At 38.3% G+C, this 20,720-nt stretch overlaps 1 protein-coding gene across 1 annotated transcript; it reads right to left on the reverse strand.

Annotated features, from left to right (window-relative positions):
* Positions 1–15,833, reverse strand: LOC124867546 (mortality factor 4-like protein 1). Its single transcript, XM_047364038.1, has 12 exons — positions 15,655–15,833; positions 15,243–15,289; positions 15,062–15,129; positions 14,838–14,924; positions 12,767–12,847; positions 10,235–10,260; positions 9,771–9,859; positions 7,598–7,699; positions 4,327–4,415; positions 3,572–3,744; positions 1,400–1,484; positions 1–912 (listed from the first exon to the last, which is right to left on the reverse strand). Exons 1-12 carry the CDS (start codon positions 15,692–15,694, stop codon positions 828–830), a joined length of 972 nt encoding a protein of 323 aa, XP_047219994.1. The 5' UTR covers positions 15,695–15,833; the 3' UTR covers positions 1–827.
* Between the last annotated feature and the right edge of the window lie 4,887 nt (positions 15,834–20,720).

A 20,720-nucleotide genomic window follows, 5' to 3' on the forward strand; every position in this document is an offset into this window, starting at 1 on the left:
TGACTGTTGTACTTTATGAATTTAGTAGGTTTTTTTTAATATATAAACTCACATATGCATAAAAAATAACCTTTTTAGCATCCTGTCGAATAAGATGAATATAAAACCAATTTTTATTTTACAAAACAACTGTTGGAGGTTTGATATGAACCAAAGCAGAAAGTAGTTTCTGTGAGTCTGTTGAGATTTATCTTAATTAATCAGCGGGCAACATTCAACTGAATACATCTTTAAATAACAAATACAACATCAAATCATTTAACGATTTAAACATCACAGAAACAGTAAACAATGTGAACATTGTTTTGCAACTTTTTCTTATCTTTTTTTTTTTTTTTACAAATTGATAAAAATGCACAACATAGAAACATTTTAATGGTTTGCTACTAATCTTGCAGTTCAGCACTGAGTTGCACCTCATGTTGCCAAAGAAGCAACAATAATTATAAGCATGCAATAGTAACAAGCACCTCAGCTGGAATGCACAAAAACATGATATAACTGGTTGTTGAAATTAAAGTGAAACAGTTTGTTTTGTGTCTTTTTAAACAAAGTGATATCAACAGCGGAGATAGGCACCAGCTCCCCTGCGACCCACTATGGAATAAGCGGTAGAAAATGACTGACTGACTGACTGATATCAATAGCAGGTTATGTTTTCTTCCCTACAAACCGTCACAAGCTCCTAAGATCTTTTCAGGACAAAACCTGTCAGCTGAAACGAAAAAGCTTATCCGAATATTCCCTCCAAACTAAACTAATGGTTATTTTTACTTGTGGCCTGACAGGGTGGTGATGTTTCTCAGTCAGAGCGCTGCTGAGAGCTCTTACACAGCTTTGCGGTGGTACTCAGGGGGGGCAACCTCGTAGTCACTGGCATTGAAAAGGGTGGACGAGTTCTTCACCAGGTACCTGAAGAAACAGTGAGACTATTTGTCATCGGTGGCGCAGGTAGAAATCTGTTGTGACAGACAGCTTGTAGAAAGGCATCGGCTCACTAACATTACTGAAATCCACATAAAATAATATGTAATTTTTAAACTGTTAGATCTAATGTTAGTGCAATTATTGTGTTTTTAAGTTGTACATAGTGTTTCTTATTAAGAACTCAGACAAGTTATCAAAATAAATAAAACATCTGCAATGAATAATCTATGTATTCTGTCTCAACTATCCAAGCAGCCGCTCCATCTGCAGTAATTTGCAGCTACAGGCACAGCCATTCTGAACAAAAAAAAAAAGGTTTCTGAGCAGAAAATCGATTTCACGGCCGCCGTTTCAAAGAGTTTTCACCAAGCATGGCTGCACTAATATGAAAGTAAAAGGAAGAACCAGGTCATTTGAAAATCAGCCAAACATGACATGGAGTCATGGTGGAGAGCTGGGAGTTGGAGCTTACTTGAGGAAATCTTGGAGGTAACTGAGCAGCAGAGCCAGACTCTTCTCGTCTAGTAAAGTGTACGCCAGCATGGCTCCGATACGAACTGTTGATGGAGGAATACGGTGCATAGAAGAGGACCAGAGAAAATTAGGTTTTCATTTTATGGATTTAATTCTTATAAAAATATTAAGAACTAGAACTACTCAAAGCTATCATGTTACATATGGTAAATCAGGAGTAAGAAGAGATTCAATAAATATAAAAATTAATTACCATCTATTTACTGAACTGATAAAGTTCATTTAAGAAAAGGTGTCTATTTTAAAGGTTTACTGCATGCAGGAAAAAGAAATGCAAACTTTACAGACTTTATGACATACATTATGGCAATTTCATTTTTGTGTGTGAATACATAAGATGTCCAAGAAACTTGATATAGCCTATACTATTTGCTTATCTTTTAACAAAAGTAAAATTACTGACATAATTACTATGTTGGTCCAAAGACAGCACAAATCAATAAAATACAAATAGGTCATTAACTATTGGAAAAAACAAATTATAAATAATTTCATCAACTAGTAATAAATCAATATTTCTGCTTGATTTAAATAAAACAAAATCATTTAATTTCAATTCTGCTGAAAGAATTTCATAATGATGTGCCGCAGCAAAAAATTATTAGTTATTTTTTCTTTTAAACCAGTTAGCCTTTCACATCAAAGCCAGTGGACATAATGATCTGCTCCAGCCAACCCGATTGGTCTGAAGTGAACTTACTGTGGAAGTAAACCAATCAGATGCTAGTCTTTCCAGTGAGACACAATGACAGTTTAAATTATTTTATGGTAAACAGCAGCAGAAGAACGTGGAGTAATTGAATGAATACTAAAAATAAATGCTGATATGATTGGTATGCCATTTAATGTAATTTACATTTAAATGTTAAATTAATTGTAAATAATAATAATAATTGTAAAAATTATGCATAACAATGCAGTAACACATTTTGCCACTTTTGGTATTCGCTAAATTACTCAGTTCATTTTTTTTTCTTGCTTGCAGATGGAACAAGCTTTAGCTATCTGATTTAGTGAGTTAAATAATGGATCACACAATTTACAAAACCCGTTAAAAAGAATAAATTGCACAATCTGAAACGTGTACTTCATGCATGTGCGCAGCTACATCCTCCACAAAGCCACGCTAAAATATGATCAGAATAAGGTTATTGCCATTTGATTCGATTTCATTTGATCACAACCTTTCTGCGACCTTTTGACAAGCAGGATTTTATCAGTGTAAAGTGGAAGAGATGCGTTACAAGAGCAGGTGATGGTAAGTTCAAACAGAATTGCTGAAAAGATTCAGGCAATAATATTTTTGGTTTATTTTACTTTTTTATCTAAAATAAAAAAATAAAATCAACTAAAGATCAACTTTGCTCTCAAACACATAAAGGTTCCTGCAGCTCAAATGATTCAGTTACTTTATCACTCAACTTGTTTTAATTATGTATGTTTGAGTAAAGATCTGATTAGGAACAGTTATCATCATTCTAATTATTAAAATTAAGGTGACAAGTATCAACAATACAGGAAGAATGAAACAATCAGGAGCTGACTACATGCATGACTGCACCTTCTTCTTTTTAGTAAAATGAAATAGTTGTCTAAAGTGACTGATATGTCGCATAACCATTTAATAAAGTTTGTTTTAACTTTGTGTTATCTTTAATCATACAATACCAGTTAGATCATCTTTGTTTCTGCAGAAAGATCTATTTAATCTGATGGCAAAATCTTCTCTAACAGTCAAACTGTCCACCATAATATCAGAAAACTAATTTCATATGTGGGCTCCAGCACCCAGTAAAGTAAAATGGTATATATGAGATGTGACAATTATTGTCATGTTATGCTACAGCAGTTTAAGATGATTCTTTTAATGAGTTTTGATTATATAGTTGTGATGCTTTCTGTTGGGCCTATCATGGATTCATATTGTTCAAAGATAAATATGCTACTTTAATACCAGAAAAGCAGATCAGCTTCAAACAAAGAAAATAAAGTAGTTGTGTGATCGAAAATAAATCTTACTGTGTGCTTGTGTGTTTCTGAAATATGTCTTGAGGTATGTCTTGTGATGATATTAACTGTGTTTACTTCCATGCTTTTCATTTGCACCCACCGAACAGACGCAACAGGTGCGGGGCTCCGTACACCTGAGACATCGGCACATCAGGGTGTTCAGACAGGATGTCAGCGTACTGTGGTCTCTCGAACTTGTAAAGCAACTGAGTCCCCAGCATGACGTTGAAGTACTCTCGAATCCCCGCCACCACCTCGTTTACGGCGTACTCCCTGCAGAAAAAGCACAGAGAATATGAAACGGCAGCTTAAAAGCATGCAAGTTGAGTTTCAGGTTCAAAACCAGTAGAATATTAGAGCTGCAGCCCTCAAGAGAATAAGTTATCTGAACCGCTGTCTCTCTTGTGCTCACAGAAACACAATAATTTAGCAGTAATTGTGCTTGTGCAATTTTGGTAAAGATCTAGAGACCTGAAGAAAGACTCAAAACCATGAACAATAGACTAATGCATTTCAAACTGTACTGTAAACAAGCTCAGAAGAAGAAAATATTTTTGTTTTTGCATTTTAAATTCAATCCACATGAAGTGCAGTTATAGTTCCGGCAGCTATACATGATGTGCACAGGCAAACCTCCTCTGGTGTAAAGTGCCCAAAAGAGCAATAAAACTGCCAGTAAATCTGTTCTGAGAAGGAAAGTGAAGACACTAATGCGGAAAACACATTATATGACAGCCAGGGGGTGTAATGAGCTGGACACATGAAACAAGGCAGGACATTTAGGCAACAGGACCTTGATTTCTCTGGTCTTTGACATTCAAAGAACATCAGGGGGCAGGGGGAAGGATGTCTTACTTGTTGTCAGAGCTTCCTTTTGATTTTTTGTAGTTTGCATAGTCTTCCAGGATCACCTCCACATTCTTCTTGGCAGGCAAATGAAATAACTGGAAGCAAGGAAACAACACATATTCATTCAAAACCGAAGGATATTATGCATAATTGTGTTCACTTAGGAGGGTAATTATAACATGTTCTGAGAATCTCAGTCCTCCAGGGTGGACCTTGTTTGCTTTGCTTTTGCATTTTTGTGATAACTCGGAACACAAAACCTCCTTGACGGTATTAGTCCTGAAAAAGGTTCAGAAGAAGGTGGAAGGAAAAAGGAAAGGACATAGGAAGAAAGAAAAGAAAGAAAGAAAGAAAAGGTAGGGAAAAAGAAGGAAGAAAGGAGGGAGGGAAGGACAAGCAAAGAAAGGAAAAAGGGGCAGACACAAGGAAGGAAAAACATGAGAAGCAAATAAGGGAAGGACACAAGAAAAGAAAGAAAGGAAGAGGGGTAGGAAAGAAGTAGACAAAGAAGGAAGGACACAACTCTTAGACCGTATATTACAGTGGTTAATACAAATGTTTTTCTATTATGATTTTCCATCCTTATCCAGACCAGGAATATATTTCATACTTTTCTTTTATGTTATTCCTTTCCTTTCCTTTCCTTTCCTTTCCTTTCCTTTCCTTTCCTTTCCTTTCCTTTCCGCCAAAATGCTGTCTTATGTCTCCAAAGTAAATTGTTCCAAGTTTTTTCAGTTTGATGATGCAACCTTGCAAACCAAAGTGGTGCTGCTGTATTCTTTTCAGTGCGACATGGCCTTCTTCAGCCAGCCGCTATCAGGGGCTGTCGAGTCTGGGATGAAGCTCTTAGGCTGTTAGCACGCTTCCTGAAACCTGCACAGTCTGACCCTGATCTAAACTTGGTGGAACATGTACTCCGGGGAATATTGGCAGCTGTCTCTAATGTTTTCTGCTTCAACAATCTCCCAGAGTATACAGGTCCTTCTCAAAATATTAGCATATTGTGATAAAGTTCATTATTTTCCATAATGTCATGATGAAAATTTAACATTCATATATTTTAGATTCATTGCACACTAACTGAAATATTTCAGGTCTTTTATTGTCTTAATACGGATGATTTTGGCATACAGCTCATGAAAACCCAAAATTCCTATCTCACAAAATTAGCATATCATTAAAAGGGTCTAATAAACGAGCTATGAACTTAATCATCTGAATCAACGAGTTAACTCTAAACACCTGCAAAAGATTCCTGAGGCCTTTAAAACTCCCAGCCTGGTTCATCACTCAAAACCCCAATCATGGGTAAGACTGCCGACCTGACTGCTGTCCAGAAGGCCACTATTGACACCCTCAAGCAAGAGGGTAAGACACAGAAAGAAATTTCTGAACGAATAGGCTGTTCCCAGAGTGCTGTATCAAGGCACCTCAGTGGGAAGTCTGTGGGAAGGAAAAAGTGTGGCAGAAAACGCTGCACAACGAGAAGAGGTGACCGGACCCTGAGGAAGATTGTGGAGAAGGGCCGTTTCCAGACCTTGGGGGACCTGCGGAAGCAGTGGACTGAGTCTGGAGTAGAAACATCCAGAGCCACCGTGCACAGGCGTGTGCAGGAAATGGGCTACAGGTGCCGCATTCCCCAGGTCAAGCCACTTTTGAACCAGAAACAGCGGCAGAAGCGCCTGACCTGGGCTACAGAGAAGCAGCACTGGACTGTTGCTCAGTGGTCCAAAGTACTTTTTTCGGATGAAAGCAAATTCTGCATGTCATTCGGAAATCAAGGTGCCAGAGTCTGGAGGAAGACTGGGGAGAAGGAAATGCCGAAATGCCAGAAGTCCAGTGTCAAGTACCCACAGTCAGTGATGGTCTGGGGTGCCGTGTCAGCTGCTGGTGTTGGTCCACTGTATTTTATCAAGGGCAGGGTCAATGCAGCTAGCTATCAGGAGATTTTGGAGCACTTCATGCTTCCATCTGCTGAAAAGCTTTATGGAGATGAAGATTTCATTTTTCAGCACGACCTGGCACCTGCTCACAGTGCCAAAACCACTGGTAAATGGTTTACTGACCATGGTATCACTGTGCTCAATTGGCCTGCCAACTCTCCTGACCTGAACCCCATAGAGAATCTGTGGGATATTGTGAAGAGAACGTTGAGAGACTCAAGACCCAACACTCTGGATGAGCTAAAGGCCGCTATCGAAGCATCCTGGGCCTCCATAAGACCTCAGCAATGCCACAGGCTGATTGCCTCCATGCCACGCCGCATTGAAGCAGTCATTTCTGCCAAAGGATTCCCGACCAAGTATTGAGTGCATAACTGTACATGATTATTTGAAGGTTGACGTTTTTTGTATTAAAAACACTTTTCTTTTATTGGTCGGATGAAATATGCTAATTTTGTGAGATAGGAATTTTGGGTTTTCATGAGCTGTATGCCAAAATCATCCGTATTAAGACAATAAAAGACCTGAAATATTTCAGTTAGTGTGCAATGAATCTAAAATATATGAATGTTAAATTTTCATCATGACATTATGGAAAATAATGAACTTTATCACAATATGCTAATATTTTGAGAAGGACCTGTAAAGATGGAGCCCAAATTATTTGGAAATGGTCTTACAGTAAAGCCCTTCTTCGACTGATGGGCAATAACAACCACATTCTCTAAGATCATCCCATGTATTTCCTTCTTGACATGCTTAAACAAACCAACATACACACCAAGGAGCTGCGTTATAGAGTTAGTGTTTACACTCGATGACGATAAGTTTATCCCATGCCTTTGATTAGCAAGATCTGGCTGCTACATAATTCTTATTGAAACACTTTGTTTTTTATGCTTCCAACTGGTCAGTTTTGTCTCAGTCTTCCAAGAAAAATCTATTGCATGATATTGTATTTTTTTTTTAGGTTGAGATCACCAACTTTTTCAGACCTGATTGGTGAGATATTTGTTAACATGCAACACCATCTGATATTAAAACAGTGTACTTCTTGTACTTTTCACATTAAAGTTAGATTGTTGTGTTTTGTATCATTGTCTGAGTCGATCTGCTTAGAGCCCTGTGGACTTGTGGTTGTAATCAAATGCAATATTAGAAACAGCTTGTGTATTTGATAAAGGTTTGGTAAATATTTCCCTCATTTCATTTCTCTCTGGTAGATTATAGTAGCTAGACAGCATCCCTATTTATTTGAAGTCTAATATGTTTCTTACTGTGCACTCCTGAGCCGAAGTGTAAGACAGGAAATGTGTTTTCCGTTTTTTTCACACCTGTTTCTGCCGTGTGATGAGGTCCCAGTCGTCCACCAGCCAAGGTTTCAACTCTTCAGGAATCTTCACTTTCACCTCCACACGGTTTGCAAACATTTCCTCCTGGACACACAAACCACTCCACTCAGAGCTAATGTACTGGTATTATATTTCTAGGACTTAAACTAAATACAGCAAGAAACATAGCAGATTTCTCCTTTTCATCAATTTTCACCCCTGAAGGATTAAATTATCTGTTTCTCTTTATATATGAGCAAAATAAACCCATATTTCACCAATTACTAGAATCCCATAGGAAATAACAACAAAACCCCACACAATTCAACCAACTGAATGTCAGTCACACAAAGGCACAATTTATCCTAACAATTCAATGTATTCTGTTTGTACAGAATAAGAAAAAATGGTCAGCTCAACTGTTAAACTATAGTATTTCCCTTTTTGCTCTCTTCTTCAAAAAGGTCAAATTATACATTGATCTTGAGTATTTTAAGTCACATCAGCAGTTGTGGCTTTGTCCCAGTGATGTCCATTCTTTCTTTTACAGTGTTAAACATATCAAAAAAATACTCAATAATCATCTATTTTTTGCTCCGCCCTTAATGGGTAAATAAAACCTCAGATGATGAACAATACATGACATATTACTTTGTGTCATTATTCATTTTACAAAACAAAAAACTCAAATGAATATGCAGGAGCAGAGTAAGAAAGATGTATAATTGTTCCTTGAAAATAAAAAATATGAAAGTTTTTATTTGACCAACTGATTATTATCATTAACTAAAAGCAAAAGATATGTCGGTTTGCTTCTTTGGAGCATTCAGTGTGAGCTTACCATGTCAAGGTGAAAAACATCTCATCAGAGAAGCAATAACTAGAGCCCATTACTCCAGAATAGGATGTAAGTAAGGTTATTTTGAAACAACTTAGAGCCAATCTTTCTACAGTTAGAATCCCTATTCACAAGAGGAAAAGAGTAAAGATGACTGTTTGGTTATGGCCATGATAGCAAATGTACTCTAAATGTGGACCCTAAAGCCTTGCTCTTTTAAAACAACAAGTCAGAAAAGTGTTGGTTTGCAAAGCTGCGTCTTAAGGTCATAAGTCGTTTAAAAATGACACCAAGTTTGAGATAATCTGATGATAAAATGTGCTTAAAAACCAAGCACAGCATATGAGAACACAGCCCTCATATCAACTGTTAAGCAGTGTATTAGAGGGGTGATGGTTTGAGCTTGTTTTCCATCCACAGGACTATGCACAGATAAGAAAATTTGGGCCAATGCCAGTATCCGATATTAATATTGCTGTTATGGCCAAAACTTGATATATACCAATATTATTTATATTATTTATATTTCCCTACCCTTTCAACACCATGAAAAAATTACCCCACTGCTGACATTGCTTCTCTGCCTCAGTTAAATACCCTACAGTCCTGGATTGCATCACTGTCACATGCCTGGGACAAGCACCACATGGCAACCCCCTCTCTCTCTCAGTTTTACTTATCGGACCAATGCCGAGAAAGACTGAAATCAACCGATGCTGATGTTAATGCCAATATATCGTCCATCTCTACACAGGACAAACAGTTATCGAGTCATAAATGAAGCCTGTATTGTCCTTTAGAGTCAATGTGAGGTTATCTCTTAGACAAGTACAGCTCAGCTAAAAGGTGTAACACATAAAACAAAGACCTCAAACACTGCAGCAAATCTACAACAGAAATACTGTGGAAAGTACAATAAAAATGCTAAAATGGCCCCGTCAAAAAACCTGAGCTCATTCTGGATTAAATGCTTTGGTAGTAGGTTATAAGAGCTAAATAAATGTCTGCTGCCCCAATAATCCAAAGCAGCTCTGCGAAAGTAAAAGTTTCTCTACAATGTGAGAGACCTGAGAGAAGATAGAAGATTCTGCTAAATTATTATCTTAAATTTGTGATTCTACAGACTTGAAATGGATAAGAGGACTTTTGTCCAGATGGACAAAGGCTTAGAAAAAAAGAGGTGTTTGCTTTTTACCATAACTGCAGCAACAGAAGAACAATGCTTAAACAAGTGTTGAAAGTCCTTATCCCACAGCTTTACATGCTGATAAAATGACAGGATACTCGCAGTAAAAAGCCATAAACCCAGGATGATTTCCAGTAAGTGATGATACGTACACACTCGACAGTTGGGTCTACCCGAGCTCGCTTCTTCCGTGGTGCCTGGGGTGTTTCTCCACTGCTGCTTCCTTCACCCGACCCGGGGACTGGACAACAAAACCGACAAATGAAGTGTGTATAAATGCAGGCACGATCAACATTAAGTTACCTTTGATTGTAAAGAGCGGCTCATCTAGTTTACAGTATCTCAAAGTGCTATTTACTATGTTAATAGTGTTTTCACACATTTACTTTGTCTGCAGATTACTTTTAAATAAAGAAATAGAAATGTAGACCTCTGATGAGTGTTTTCTTTTGTTTAAATCTAAAATGTAAATAGTTCTGGGGAATTTTACCTAAACGCATCCTAATGGCATGTATATAAAGATTTCAAATCACATACTTTCAAACCGCGTAAATCATTTCTATTTAAAAGCCAATCAAGATGAAGCAGCCACAAACATGTAAAATATTTTACTCACTTTTCTGTTTTGCCTTTTTAACCTTCCTAGAATGAAAAAATATAGATATGAAAGACAGTCACCATGACACTTTTAAAACAGACATATCTTTTAAGCTCCAACAAAAGCTGCATTTAGTACAAAAACTTTTATTATTTCATTTATTACAGAGTTAAAGTTTAGAAACGTTCAATATTTCACTTTTGTCATGTTTAGACAAAAGGTCTTAAAAAACTTTTTTCTGAGTAAATGCACATTTACTATTCACATGAGAAAATTTAAGCCCATCCTTTTTTTGCAGCACTAGTGGCCTTTATTTTTCTAATGTTTTTAACAGAAGGCTGACAAGAAAGAGGTGGAGAGAGGGGGAAGACATGCAGCAGAAGTCACTTGGGCCAGGAGTTTAGTTTAGTTTATTTATGTAGCGCCAAATGAGCCGGTTTAGGCTAAACCTGACTCCCCCTTACTCCATCCAACAGGGAGGGAGGAAGGCAGAGGTAAGAATAATTGGAGAGTGTTGTTTCCTGTCGCATTATGTGAAAGGTGGGTAACTTTAAAAAGGGCTAAGTCAATTCAATCAAATCATATAGATTTCAAGTCAGGTACATACATTCCAGTTATTCCTAATCATTGAACAGTGCAGTCAGATTCAGTTATTTATTCAAATTGGATAAAAAGTTTTTCTGTCTAAGGAAACCCAGCAGATTGCATCCAGTCAGTGACTTGCAGCATTCACTCCTCCTGGATGAGCATGTAGAGACAGTGGACAGTCACTGGCGTTGACTTTGCAGCAATCCCTCATACTGAGCATGCATGTAGCGACAGTGGAGAGGAAAAACTCCCTTTTAACAGGAAGAAACCTCCGGCAGAACCAGGCTCAGTGTGAGCGGCCATCTGCCACGACCGACTGGAGGTTTGAGAGAACAGAGCAGAGACACAAAGAGAACACAGAAGCACTGATCCAGGAGTACTTTCTATGGGAAGGAAAAGTAAATGTTAATGGATGTAGCTCCTTTAGTCGTTTTATCTAGAAAGAAAGAACAGATAAACTCTGAGCCAGTTTTCAAGGTTAGAGTCTGAAAGAGAGCACATATAATTAGTTACAGTAAAAGCTCGGTCAGTTGCCATGTCTAGGAGAGTGAAAGGGTTAAACACTGAAAGACAGGGCCATGTGGATCATAGGTAGAGGGTGAGCATTAAGTTGTTGCCAGCAGAAGCTCGGATGATGCCCCTCTCCAGAAAGGTGTCACAAGTAGACACAGAGTCAGGCCAGGTGTAGCTTCTAGGAAGAGAAAGTAGAGAGAACAAGGTTAAAAACTGAAATAACAGCAAATAATGCAAAATTGGAGAGTAGTGAGAGAATGTAGCGAAGAGGGTGAAAGTGGTCATTATGTCCTCCAGCAGCCTAAGCCTATAGCAGCATAACAACAGAGATAGTTTCAGTTTCAGTTTATTTATGTATATAGCGCTTATTTACAACAATGTCGTCTCAAGGCACCCCATAAAGGGTCCGGAACGGAGTGGGGCCGCCGGGGAGGCCAGACCAAACCACCGAGTGCCAGAGCCCGGCCACCCCAGAACGGGCCACGTGTAGGGGCACTAAGTAAAATAATAAACTGATAAAGTTTGTCCATCTAGAGCCCACTGATGGTCATTGTTATACTAAAAACCACAAGGATTGGGATACATCTCTCTGTCTGACTGATTATAACCATTGGAAAAGATAGCAGAAATCAAACCTGCGATGACTGAGTCGAGGACTGAAGCCTCTGAATGTGGGTCACGCGTTTTACCCCTGCATTTTATGGGAATGCAGAGTTCTCTCTACTAACCTTTAAAATCACAGCCCAAAAAATTAAAGAAAATGTTTAATATATATTTCAAATTAAATTATATGATGCACACAATTTTGGAAATGTGCATTTTCGGTATTGTTGTTGAATATTATAATCATGATACTAGGTACTATTAACCTGTATTTTCCTCACTCTTTCCTTTCTTTTCTGTCACCATTATGTTAGGGTTAGGGTGATATATTTGACCTTCAGCATCTCGGCCACTCTAATACCAGCTGAGGGTATTGACAGCAGAGAGAGTCCATCCATCTGGCCTAATGCACGTCTACAGACATTCAGAGCGTTTAATAGACTGCATTTGACATGTAATAACTAACAAAATATTCCATCCACTTATTCCTTTCCTATGGCACGCATTGATAATGTAATGACAATAGTGATCATTTTTTGCAGCTATAATAAAATATGATGAGGCTTTTTGGATATAGTATATGACACTATAAAGAAAGTCCAAGGGAACACCACAGTGTGGAAGATTGTCCTGTCAATATCCTGTTGTTTTAAGCCATTACTACACAAAGATGATTCAGATTGCTGGAATAAAAAGCGACTGAACTTTTTTTTCTTGTCCCTCAAAACATCTTATCTGGTTTCTTTTAGTCTGATTGTACTCCGGGTCTAAAGATTTCTACATCTGGGATGATTGCAAGTGTACACCATCACACATACAGGGAAAAATAAAATAAGGAAAACTTACAGATCGACATTTTTTTGCTGCACAGCAGCAATCTTCTTGCTTGGTGCTAAACCCCTCATCTTTCCCTCAACATAATGATCTCTGGAAAAGAAAAACAACAGAATTAGATCATTTAAATCACCTTACAGTGCTCTAACCAGCCATGTGCTGTACTGTAAAGAGTTTCAGCAAACATGTCTAAATATGTGCAGCATCCTCTACTCTTATTTGTACATATGTATACAAAGCTTTGCAGTAGCATCATGTTACTGCAATGTTTTACTACATTTACTCAATGAGAGAAAAAATCCCTTGTTAAGAAATAAAATGTTTTTTTGTTGTTTTTTTTCAATATTTTGTGCTCTGGAACTTTTAATAGTAATCAATGACTTCCTGTGTTCATGGGGTACAAATATGATGTGTCGCACGTTTCCAACTGTCTTAGCCACTTTTCATAATGGGAAAAATGCTATTTCAATAAGGCAGATGTGTGTTGATCTTCATAAGTCAGGAAATGGCTACAAAATATAGCTACTGATTTAAACCTGCCAAGTCCAAGGAGTAGCAGGCTAATCACGCCTTCACCCACATCAAGCAGGGCGACTCCGTTTGGCTCTTCTTAAATCACAAGTTAAGTCATGATATCCCAAACAGCCAAGAGTTTTCATAGATATGGCTGACTCTTCCCATTGAAAATAATTTATTGTTTAAACTTTTAAATTCTGCTGCTTGCTGCTCGCAAAGACCATACGTCTTCACTCCTCACAGACACTATGGGTGTGTGAGCTGTGAAATCATAGGAGGAATATGTGGAAAGCACATCATGTTCACAATTGACACTGTGGAATCTTTCCGCTTCCTGGGAACCATCATCTCCCAGGATCTCAAGTGGGAGCCAAACATCAGCTCCCTCATCAAGAAAGCCCAGCAGAGGATGTTCTTCCTGTGGCAGCTGAAGAAATTCAACCTGCCAAAGACTATGATGGTGCACTTCTACACAGCCATCATTGAGTCCATCCTCACCTCCTCCATCACCATCTGGTACGCCGCTGCTACAGCCAAGGATAAGGGCAGGCTGCAGCGTGTCATTCGGTCTGCTGAGAAGGTGATTGGCTGCAGTCTACTGTCGCTCCAGGAACTGTACACCTCCAGGACCCTGAAGCAGGCAGGGAAGATTCTGGCTGATCCCTCCCACCCTGGTCACAGACTCTTTGAGACTCTCCCCTCTGGCAGGAGGCTGCGGTCCATCCGGACCAAAACCTCACGCCACAAGAACAGTTTTTTCCCATCTGCCACCAGCCTTGTTAACAAAGCCCGGAAACCACTTAAAACTGTGCACATATATTTATATTATATTGTAGATATGTTTATACTGTTTAATTTGTATTGTATTGCACTGACTACGCCAAAACAAATTCCTTGTATGTCCAAAAACGTACTTGGCAATAAAGCTTTTCTGATTCTGATTCTGATTCTGATGTCCTCTCTTAAGCACAGCAGAGGACCTGTGATGCTGTGGGTCTGTTTCTCTTCTAAAGGCCCTGGGAACCTTGTTAGAATGCATGGCATCATTACCTTTTTTAACTAAACGAACAGTTTAAATACAAATCTAGTGGCCTTGGCTAGTAAACTTAAAAAAGTGTCATCACTGGGTCCTTTGGCAGCATAATGATCCAAAACATATGGATCAACAGAAAAAATGCTCAACAAGTTCAAAAATCAAGCTTCTTGAATGGCCATTTCAGTCCCATGGCATAAATCCATGCGAATTTATGTGGGGTGAGCTGAAGAGAAGCATGGGAGAGGGGATGATCTTGAGAGGGGATGATCTTGAGAGATTGTTCAAAAAGAATGGTCAAAGATCCCTTTCTCTGTAGGCTGCAACATTGTGAAATATTATAGGAGAAGAATAAGGGCTAAAAGGGTAAAAGGGGCTTCTTCAAAGTCAGCAGGGTGCAAATAACTGTGGACGTGCTGTATAATACAATTAAATTAGTCACATTAACAATTTACTTTTAAAAAGCAAGAGATGTCCCATAAGACCCACAACCTCATATCGGTGACACATCTGTGCACAAGAAAAGCAACTCACTGATTGGCCTTTTGAAGCTCTCTTTGTTTTGCAAGGTTGCTGTCCACATATTTGAGAACTCTGCTTTCAGGAACCCATTCATCCCAGCTGCAACATAAGAACAAAAAACAGAACAGACCTTCAGAAACACAACCACTATGATTTGATTCACTTATTTAAAAAATGGGCTCAAACTGCAGCAGATATTAAGAAATAGACTGCAGACTAAAAACCAATCTGCTCACTTTTTGTTCCAGCCGCTGTAGTGAATGAAGTATTTTATCTGCTTGTCCTTTATGTTGATTTTGACACACTGGAAAGCAAGAAAAGACACAGACCTGTGCAGTTGATGCCTCATATTTCTTTTTATATTTTATAGTTAAGAAACAGATAATAAGCCCCCAAAACCCCATCAGGGGGACAAACCTTTGCCTCATAGAGCAGTGGCCCATGAAAGCACAGGACTCGTTCACCTGGAAAGGAAAGAAAATCATTGCACACACCATTAAACAAACATGTAAGACTTTAATGACACTTAAAAACGCATTTTTTCCTTTCATTGTAACCGTCAGTGACTAGTTTTGTGCCAGCTAATAGATGCATGAATCATACAGCAATTTAGCCCTTCTTTTGTTAAAATCGCTCAAATTTTAAACGACTGACAACGCATTTTCATCCTTTGTGAGATTTTAATCAGATTAATCATTCTAAAAGCTGCATCGAAGCCATTCTGCCCCTTCCCGAGCACCAGCTCCAGCAGGATAAACAACAATAACAAACCCGCCCCCTCCTCCTCATCCATTCACAGCCACCATCCGTGTCATTTTTCCACACCAACCTTCTTGAAATTTCGGTTTAGGGTCCTGTTTTGGCGCCATTCACAGACTCAGCTGGTCGGATCTCTGAGTGATCAAACTCGATCATTGCCAGAGCCCATTTCGTCCAGACACAGTCCCCTCCGACATCGAGGAAGAAGCCAGAAATCGGCCTTACGGCTGCGGGTCACCTGACCACCGTGGGGCGTCGTTGCCGTGGTGCGTTCACGTGCTAAACCTAAAACTCGGACAAATAATTATCTATCGTGTAATTTATTTTAAAGATGAACACTTTTCTTGTTCCAGCAAGTCTTTTAAACAGCCCGAAATTAACTTTATTAATACTGATGTAGCTAACATATCCAATCAGGGTAAGGTTTAAAACAGTTTCAGTGTATTCAATTCAACACATGTTTATTCATGTAGTGCCAATTCTCAACAGAAAAGAGTCCACTGTCAATTGACGACAATATCTCGGCTGATATCAATCAAACACAGAATCACTAGGCTGAGGGTCACTTATATAAAAAACAAAATAAAAAGAACTCACACCTGAATGTCAATAACCACTGGAAAAATATATAATTGGAGGGTAGTAGGAGAAAGGAGCAGATAAAATAAATGTATTCCTGCAGCCTAAGCCTACAGGTCCTTCTCAAAATATTAGCATATTGTGATAAAGTTCATTATTTTCTATAATGTCATGATGAAAATTTAACATTCATATATTTTAGATTCATTGCACACTAACTGAAATATTTCAGGTCTTTTATTGTCTTAATACGGATGATTTTGGCATACAGCTCATGAAAACCCAAAATTCCTATCTCACAAAATTAGCATATTATTAAAAGGGTCTCTAAACGAGCTATGAACCTAATCATCTGAATCAACGAGCTAACTCTAAACACCTGCAAAAGATTCCTGAGGCCTTTAAAACTCCCAGCCTGGTTCATCACTCAAAACCCCAATCATGGGTAAGACTGCCGACCTGACTGCTGTCCAGAAGGCCACTATTGACGCCCTCAAGCAAGAGGGTAAGACACAGAAAGACATTTCTGAACGAATAGGCTGTTCCCAGAGTGCTGTATCAAGGCACCTCAGTGGGAAGTCTGTGGGAAGGAAAAAGTGTGGCAGAAAACGCTGCACAACGAGAAGAGGTGACTGGACCCTGAGGAAGATTGTGGGAAGGGCCGATTCCAGACCTTGGGGGACCTGCGGAAGCAGTGGACTGAGTCTGGAGTAGAAACATCCAAAGCCACCGTGCACAGGCGTGTGCAGGAAATGGGCTACAGGTGCCGCATTCCCCAGACCTGGGCTACAGAGAAGCAGCACTGGACTGTTGCTCAGTGGTCCAAAGTACTTTTTTCGGATGAAAGCAAATTCTGCATGTCATTCGGAAATCAATGTGCCAGAGTCTGGAGGAAGACTGGGGACAAGGAAATGCCAAAATGCCAGAAGTCCAGTGTCAAGTACCCACAGTCAGTGATGGTCTGGGGTGCCGTGTCAGCTGCTGATGTTGGTCCACTGTGTTTTATCAAGGGCAGGGTCAATGCAGCTAGCTATCAGGAGATTTTGGAGCACTTCATGCTTCCATCTGCTGAAAAGCTTTATAGAGATGAAGATTTCATTTTTCAGCACGACCTGGCACCTGCTCACAGTGCCAAAACCACTGGTAAATGGTTTACTGACCATGGTATCACTGTGCTCAATTGGCCTGCCAACTCTCCTGACCTGAACCCCATAGAGAATCTGTGGGATATTGTGAAGAGAACGTTGAGAGACTCAAGACCCAACACTCTGGATGAGCTAAAGGCCGCTATCGAAGCATCCTGGGCCTCCATAAGACCTCAGCAGTGCCACAGGCTGATTGCCTCCATGCCACGCCGCATTGAAGCAGTCATTTCTGCCAAAGGATTCCCGACCAAGTATTGAGTGCATAACTGTACATGATTATTTGAAGGTTGATGTTGTTTGTATTAAAAACACTCTTCTTTTATTGGTCGGATGAAATATGCTAATTTTGTGAGATAGGAATTTTGGGTTTTCATGAGCTGTATGCCAAAATCATCCGTATTAAGACAATAAAAGACCTGAAATATTTCAGTTAGTGTGCAATGAATCTAAAATATATGAATGTTAAATTTTCATCATTACATTATAGAAAATAATGAACTTTATCACAATATGCTAATTTTTTGAGAAGGACCTGTATAGCAGCATAAAGACAGAGATACGTAGCTCAGGATAACCTAAGCTCAGTTATAAGCTTTCTCAAAAACGAAGGTGTGTCAACGAGTGTCTGCCTCATGGACAAAAATTGAGATCTGGGTTTCACAAAAGTATTTGTGTGTGTGTGTGTCAGGCAGTGGGAAAATCAGTGTCCAAGCAATGAACCCTGTGGTACTCCACAAATAACTCTTCCAAGGTATTGTGTACGTTGAGGTAATGTTTTTCAAAACTGTGTGATCAAATTTACATTAAACATTTCTTATAGATAGAGTAGATGCTACTACAAATTATTTCTTTGATCATTTGCCTTTTTAAACGATTTGATAACTCAGTTATTATATTTTCAAACTTGCATTTAGTTTTTCAAAGCCTGAAAAATTTAATGCTTTAAAACACAATTTAAAGAGGTAAAACAATTACGTCTTAAATCATAAAAAATTCCTGTAGACCCTGTATATTATGAATATATTTTTCCTTTTAAGGAGTTCCAGTTATTGTGAATGATTTGACTAAAACAAATATATTCTTTTATAGTGTTCCTGCTTTTGCAAAAGCAATTGAACAGAGAAATCAAGCCCCTGGCAATCAAGCAGTGCATTTAAGATTAAATGAATAAAATTAAGCTTTTGGTTCAAGCATAAGTTCAGAATCCTCAAGATCGACGACCTCCAACGTGGAGTCACGGTTTTCCAGCTTTTTTCTGGTAACATAAACTTCTCATGAAACCCTGAATTAACAAAGCTGTCACATTCTCATGCAAGATGAATCACATCTCACAATTGTCTTATTTCTTCTATATAGTAGTGGCAGACCTCCAAATGGATGGTCATTCATATGTTTGTTGCAAGCTGTCTCTTAAATAGACACTATCTGTCTCAAAGCAGTGTTTGAGAATCCATGGCCTACATACAAAATGCTCCAATTAAGGCATGTGTTCAGAATGATGATGGGTACATCAGCCAAAAGATATAGGGTTTTATTTTTTTTTTTAAAGATCCAGACAAAAAAGGCAGCTGCAGATGCCTCTAAAATCCCCTGAAGATCGGATATGCAGCTTAAAATAAATTACCATTCCAAGACCAGTAAACATCTTTTCAGCTCATCTAATGGTGTTTATCTGTGGATAGAGAAGCAAAGTAAGCAGTCACAGAAAATTTTCTTTTTATGTAATTCCTCCAGGGACGTTATTGATGAGGTCCTGCAACGAGAAACACTAAAGAATGAACATAGAAGTCAGGGGAAGTAGAAAAAATGCATTAGGTTTCTGGAAATTGATTTTAGGGGATATAAGTGTGTACAACATGTACTTCACTTAGGTAGATGCTTACATTATTTGCTAAAAACCTGAAACTGTGTTTTGCTACATGTTTTATAAATTCTGCCTCAGCACAGGGTATTTTTCATAACAGGACATAAAGAGACGTTAGAAACAATTTAGGTCAGTTTAAATAGAAAAAGGTTACCTTCCTTGCAGAGTACCTTTCCATAATTTATCAAGTTTCTCCAAGGAACGTAAAGGGCATTTCATGTTAATAACAGGGTTTCAGGTTTCAGAATTTACAGGTAAGTAAAAGTAAAGTGACCAATAATTCCCTAAATGTAAGTTCAACTTTACAGGGAAGCTATTCTGAAAGGACATAAAAGGTATCAGGAAAAGCTCATAATACAACCCTGTCCTTGTAAATTCTGGGAAAGTAACATGTAACTTATGAGGGAGTAACCTGTAAGGGCTAGGGAAGTAACCTACACGAAGTAGAACAATAATTTGTAAATTCCAGGAAAGGTAAAAACTATAGAAATGTAATCCATAAAACTAATGAAATTAATCAATAAATTCTACAAATGGAATAAATAAGTTCCTGGGAAAATATAATCCTCATTCCAGGAAGTAACCTCCACATTTTGGGAATGTAATTAAGAAGAAACCACACATAATGAAGAAATCGAAAGAAACCTATGAGTTCCAGAAGAATAACCTTTAGGTACTGGGGATATGATCCAAAAATTCCAGAAATATAATTATGAATTTCAAGAACATGAAACGAGTAATACCCAAGAAAGTTATCGTTAAGATATTGTAAAGTCACCCATAAATACCCACAATTCCCACAATGCAATCTACGCACAAAGTATCCTGTAAGACCCATAAAAATAACTTAAGTAGGCAAAAACTGTATATTGCAGGAAAGAAATGTATATACTCCAGGGAAGCAACCAGTAAATTCCAGGAAAGTTATGTATCATCTCCAGGAATAGTAATGGGTACGTACTGAGAATTCAATCTACAGATTCTAGGAAAGTAACCAGGAAGACGAATGGAGATAACTGATAAATTCCAGAAAAAATAACGTGTAACATCCGGAAAAGTAATTTATGTTTTCAGGAAATAAATTCACAAGTCTTGGAAAACTATGAGCTGTACTATGCATGGCTACTAATGCCTTGTATTGAATAAACACTTATAAAGATACATTGAAAGCACAAGTCTAGCTAGAAGTCAGAAACTGCATTATATATGAACAATCTATAGCAAAACATAAATAAAACCAAAAAGAAACAAAGAAAAATATTTTTGTGATTCCAAAATTTTGTTTGTCTTTGAAATCATCCACGTTCATGTTGGATTTAAATTCAGATCCCTAGTACATACCTCAATAACTTTGATTGAAATGACCAGATTTGCAGGTATAAGTAAGCTTTTCAGAAGGTGTGCTAAGAGATACAGGAAGCTTACTGTAGATCAGAGTGTATATCACATATCTGTACCTTCCTAGCTGGAAAAGTTCCATATATCTGACAAATCCCTGAACACTCATAGTAACTGTACATTTAAAGCAAAGGAAAAATCAAGTTACCC

This window comes from Girardinichthys multiradiatus, chromosome 4, assembly GCF_021462225.1.
Source record: "Girardinichthys multiradiatus isolate DD_20200921_A chromosome 4, DD_fGirMul_XY1, whole genome shotgun sequence".
Taxonomy (NCBI): domain Eukaryota; kingdom Metazoa; phylum Chordata; class Actinopteri; order Cyprinodontiformes; family Goodeidae; genus Girardinichthys; species Girardinichthys multiradiatus.

What these genes read in the sequence shown, in the direction of transcription:
- LOC124867546 (XM_047364038.1), bottom strand. Translation starts at nt 15,694, where the DNA reads ATGGCGCCAAAACAGGACCCTAAACCGAAATTTCAAGAAG. An exon ending in CACTGCTCTATGAGGCAAAG is followed by an intron (nt 15,130 to 15,242) that starts GTTTGTCCCCCT and finishes CTTGCTTTCCAG; the next exon opens with TGTGTCAAAATCAACATAAA. An exon ending in TAAAAAGGCAAAACAGAAAA is followed by an intron (nt 9,860 to 10,234) that starts GTGAGTAAAATA and finishes TTTGTTGTCCAG; the next exon opens with TCCCCGGGTCGGGTGAAGGA.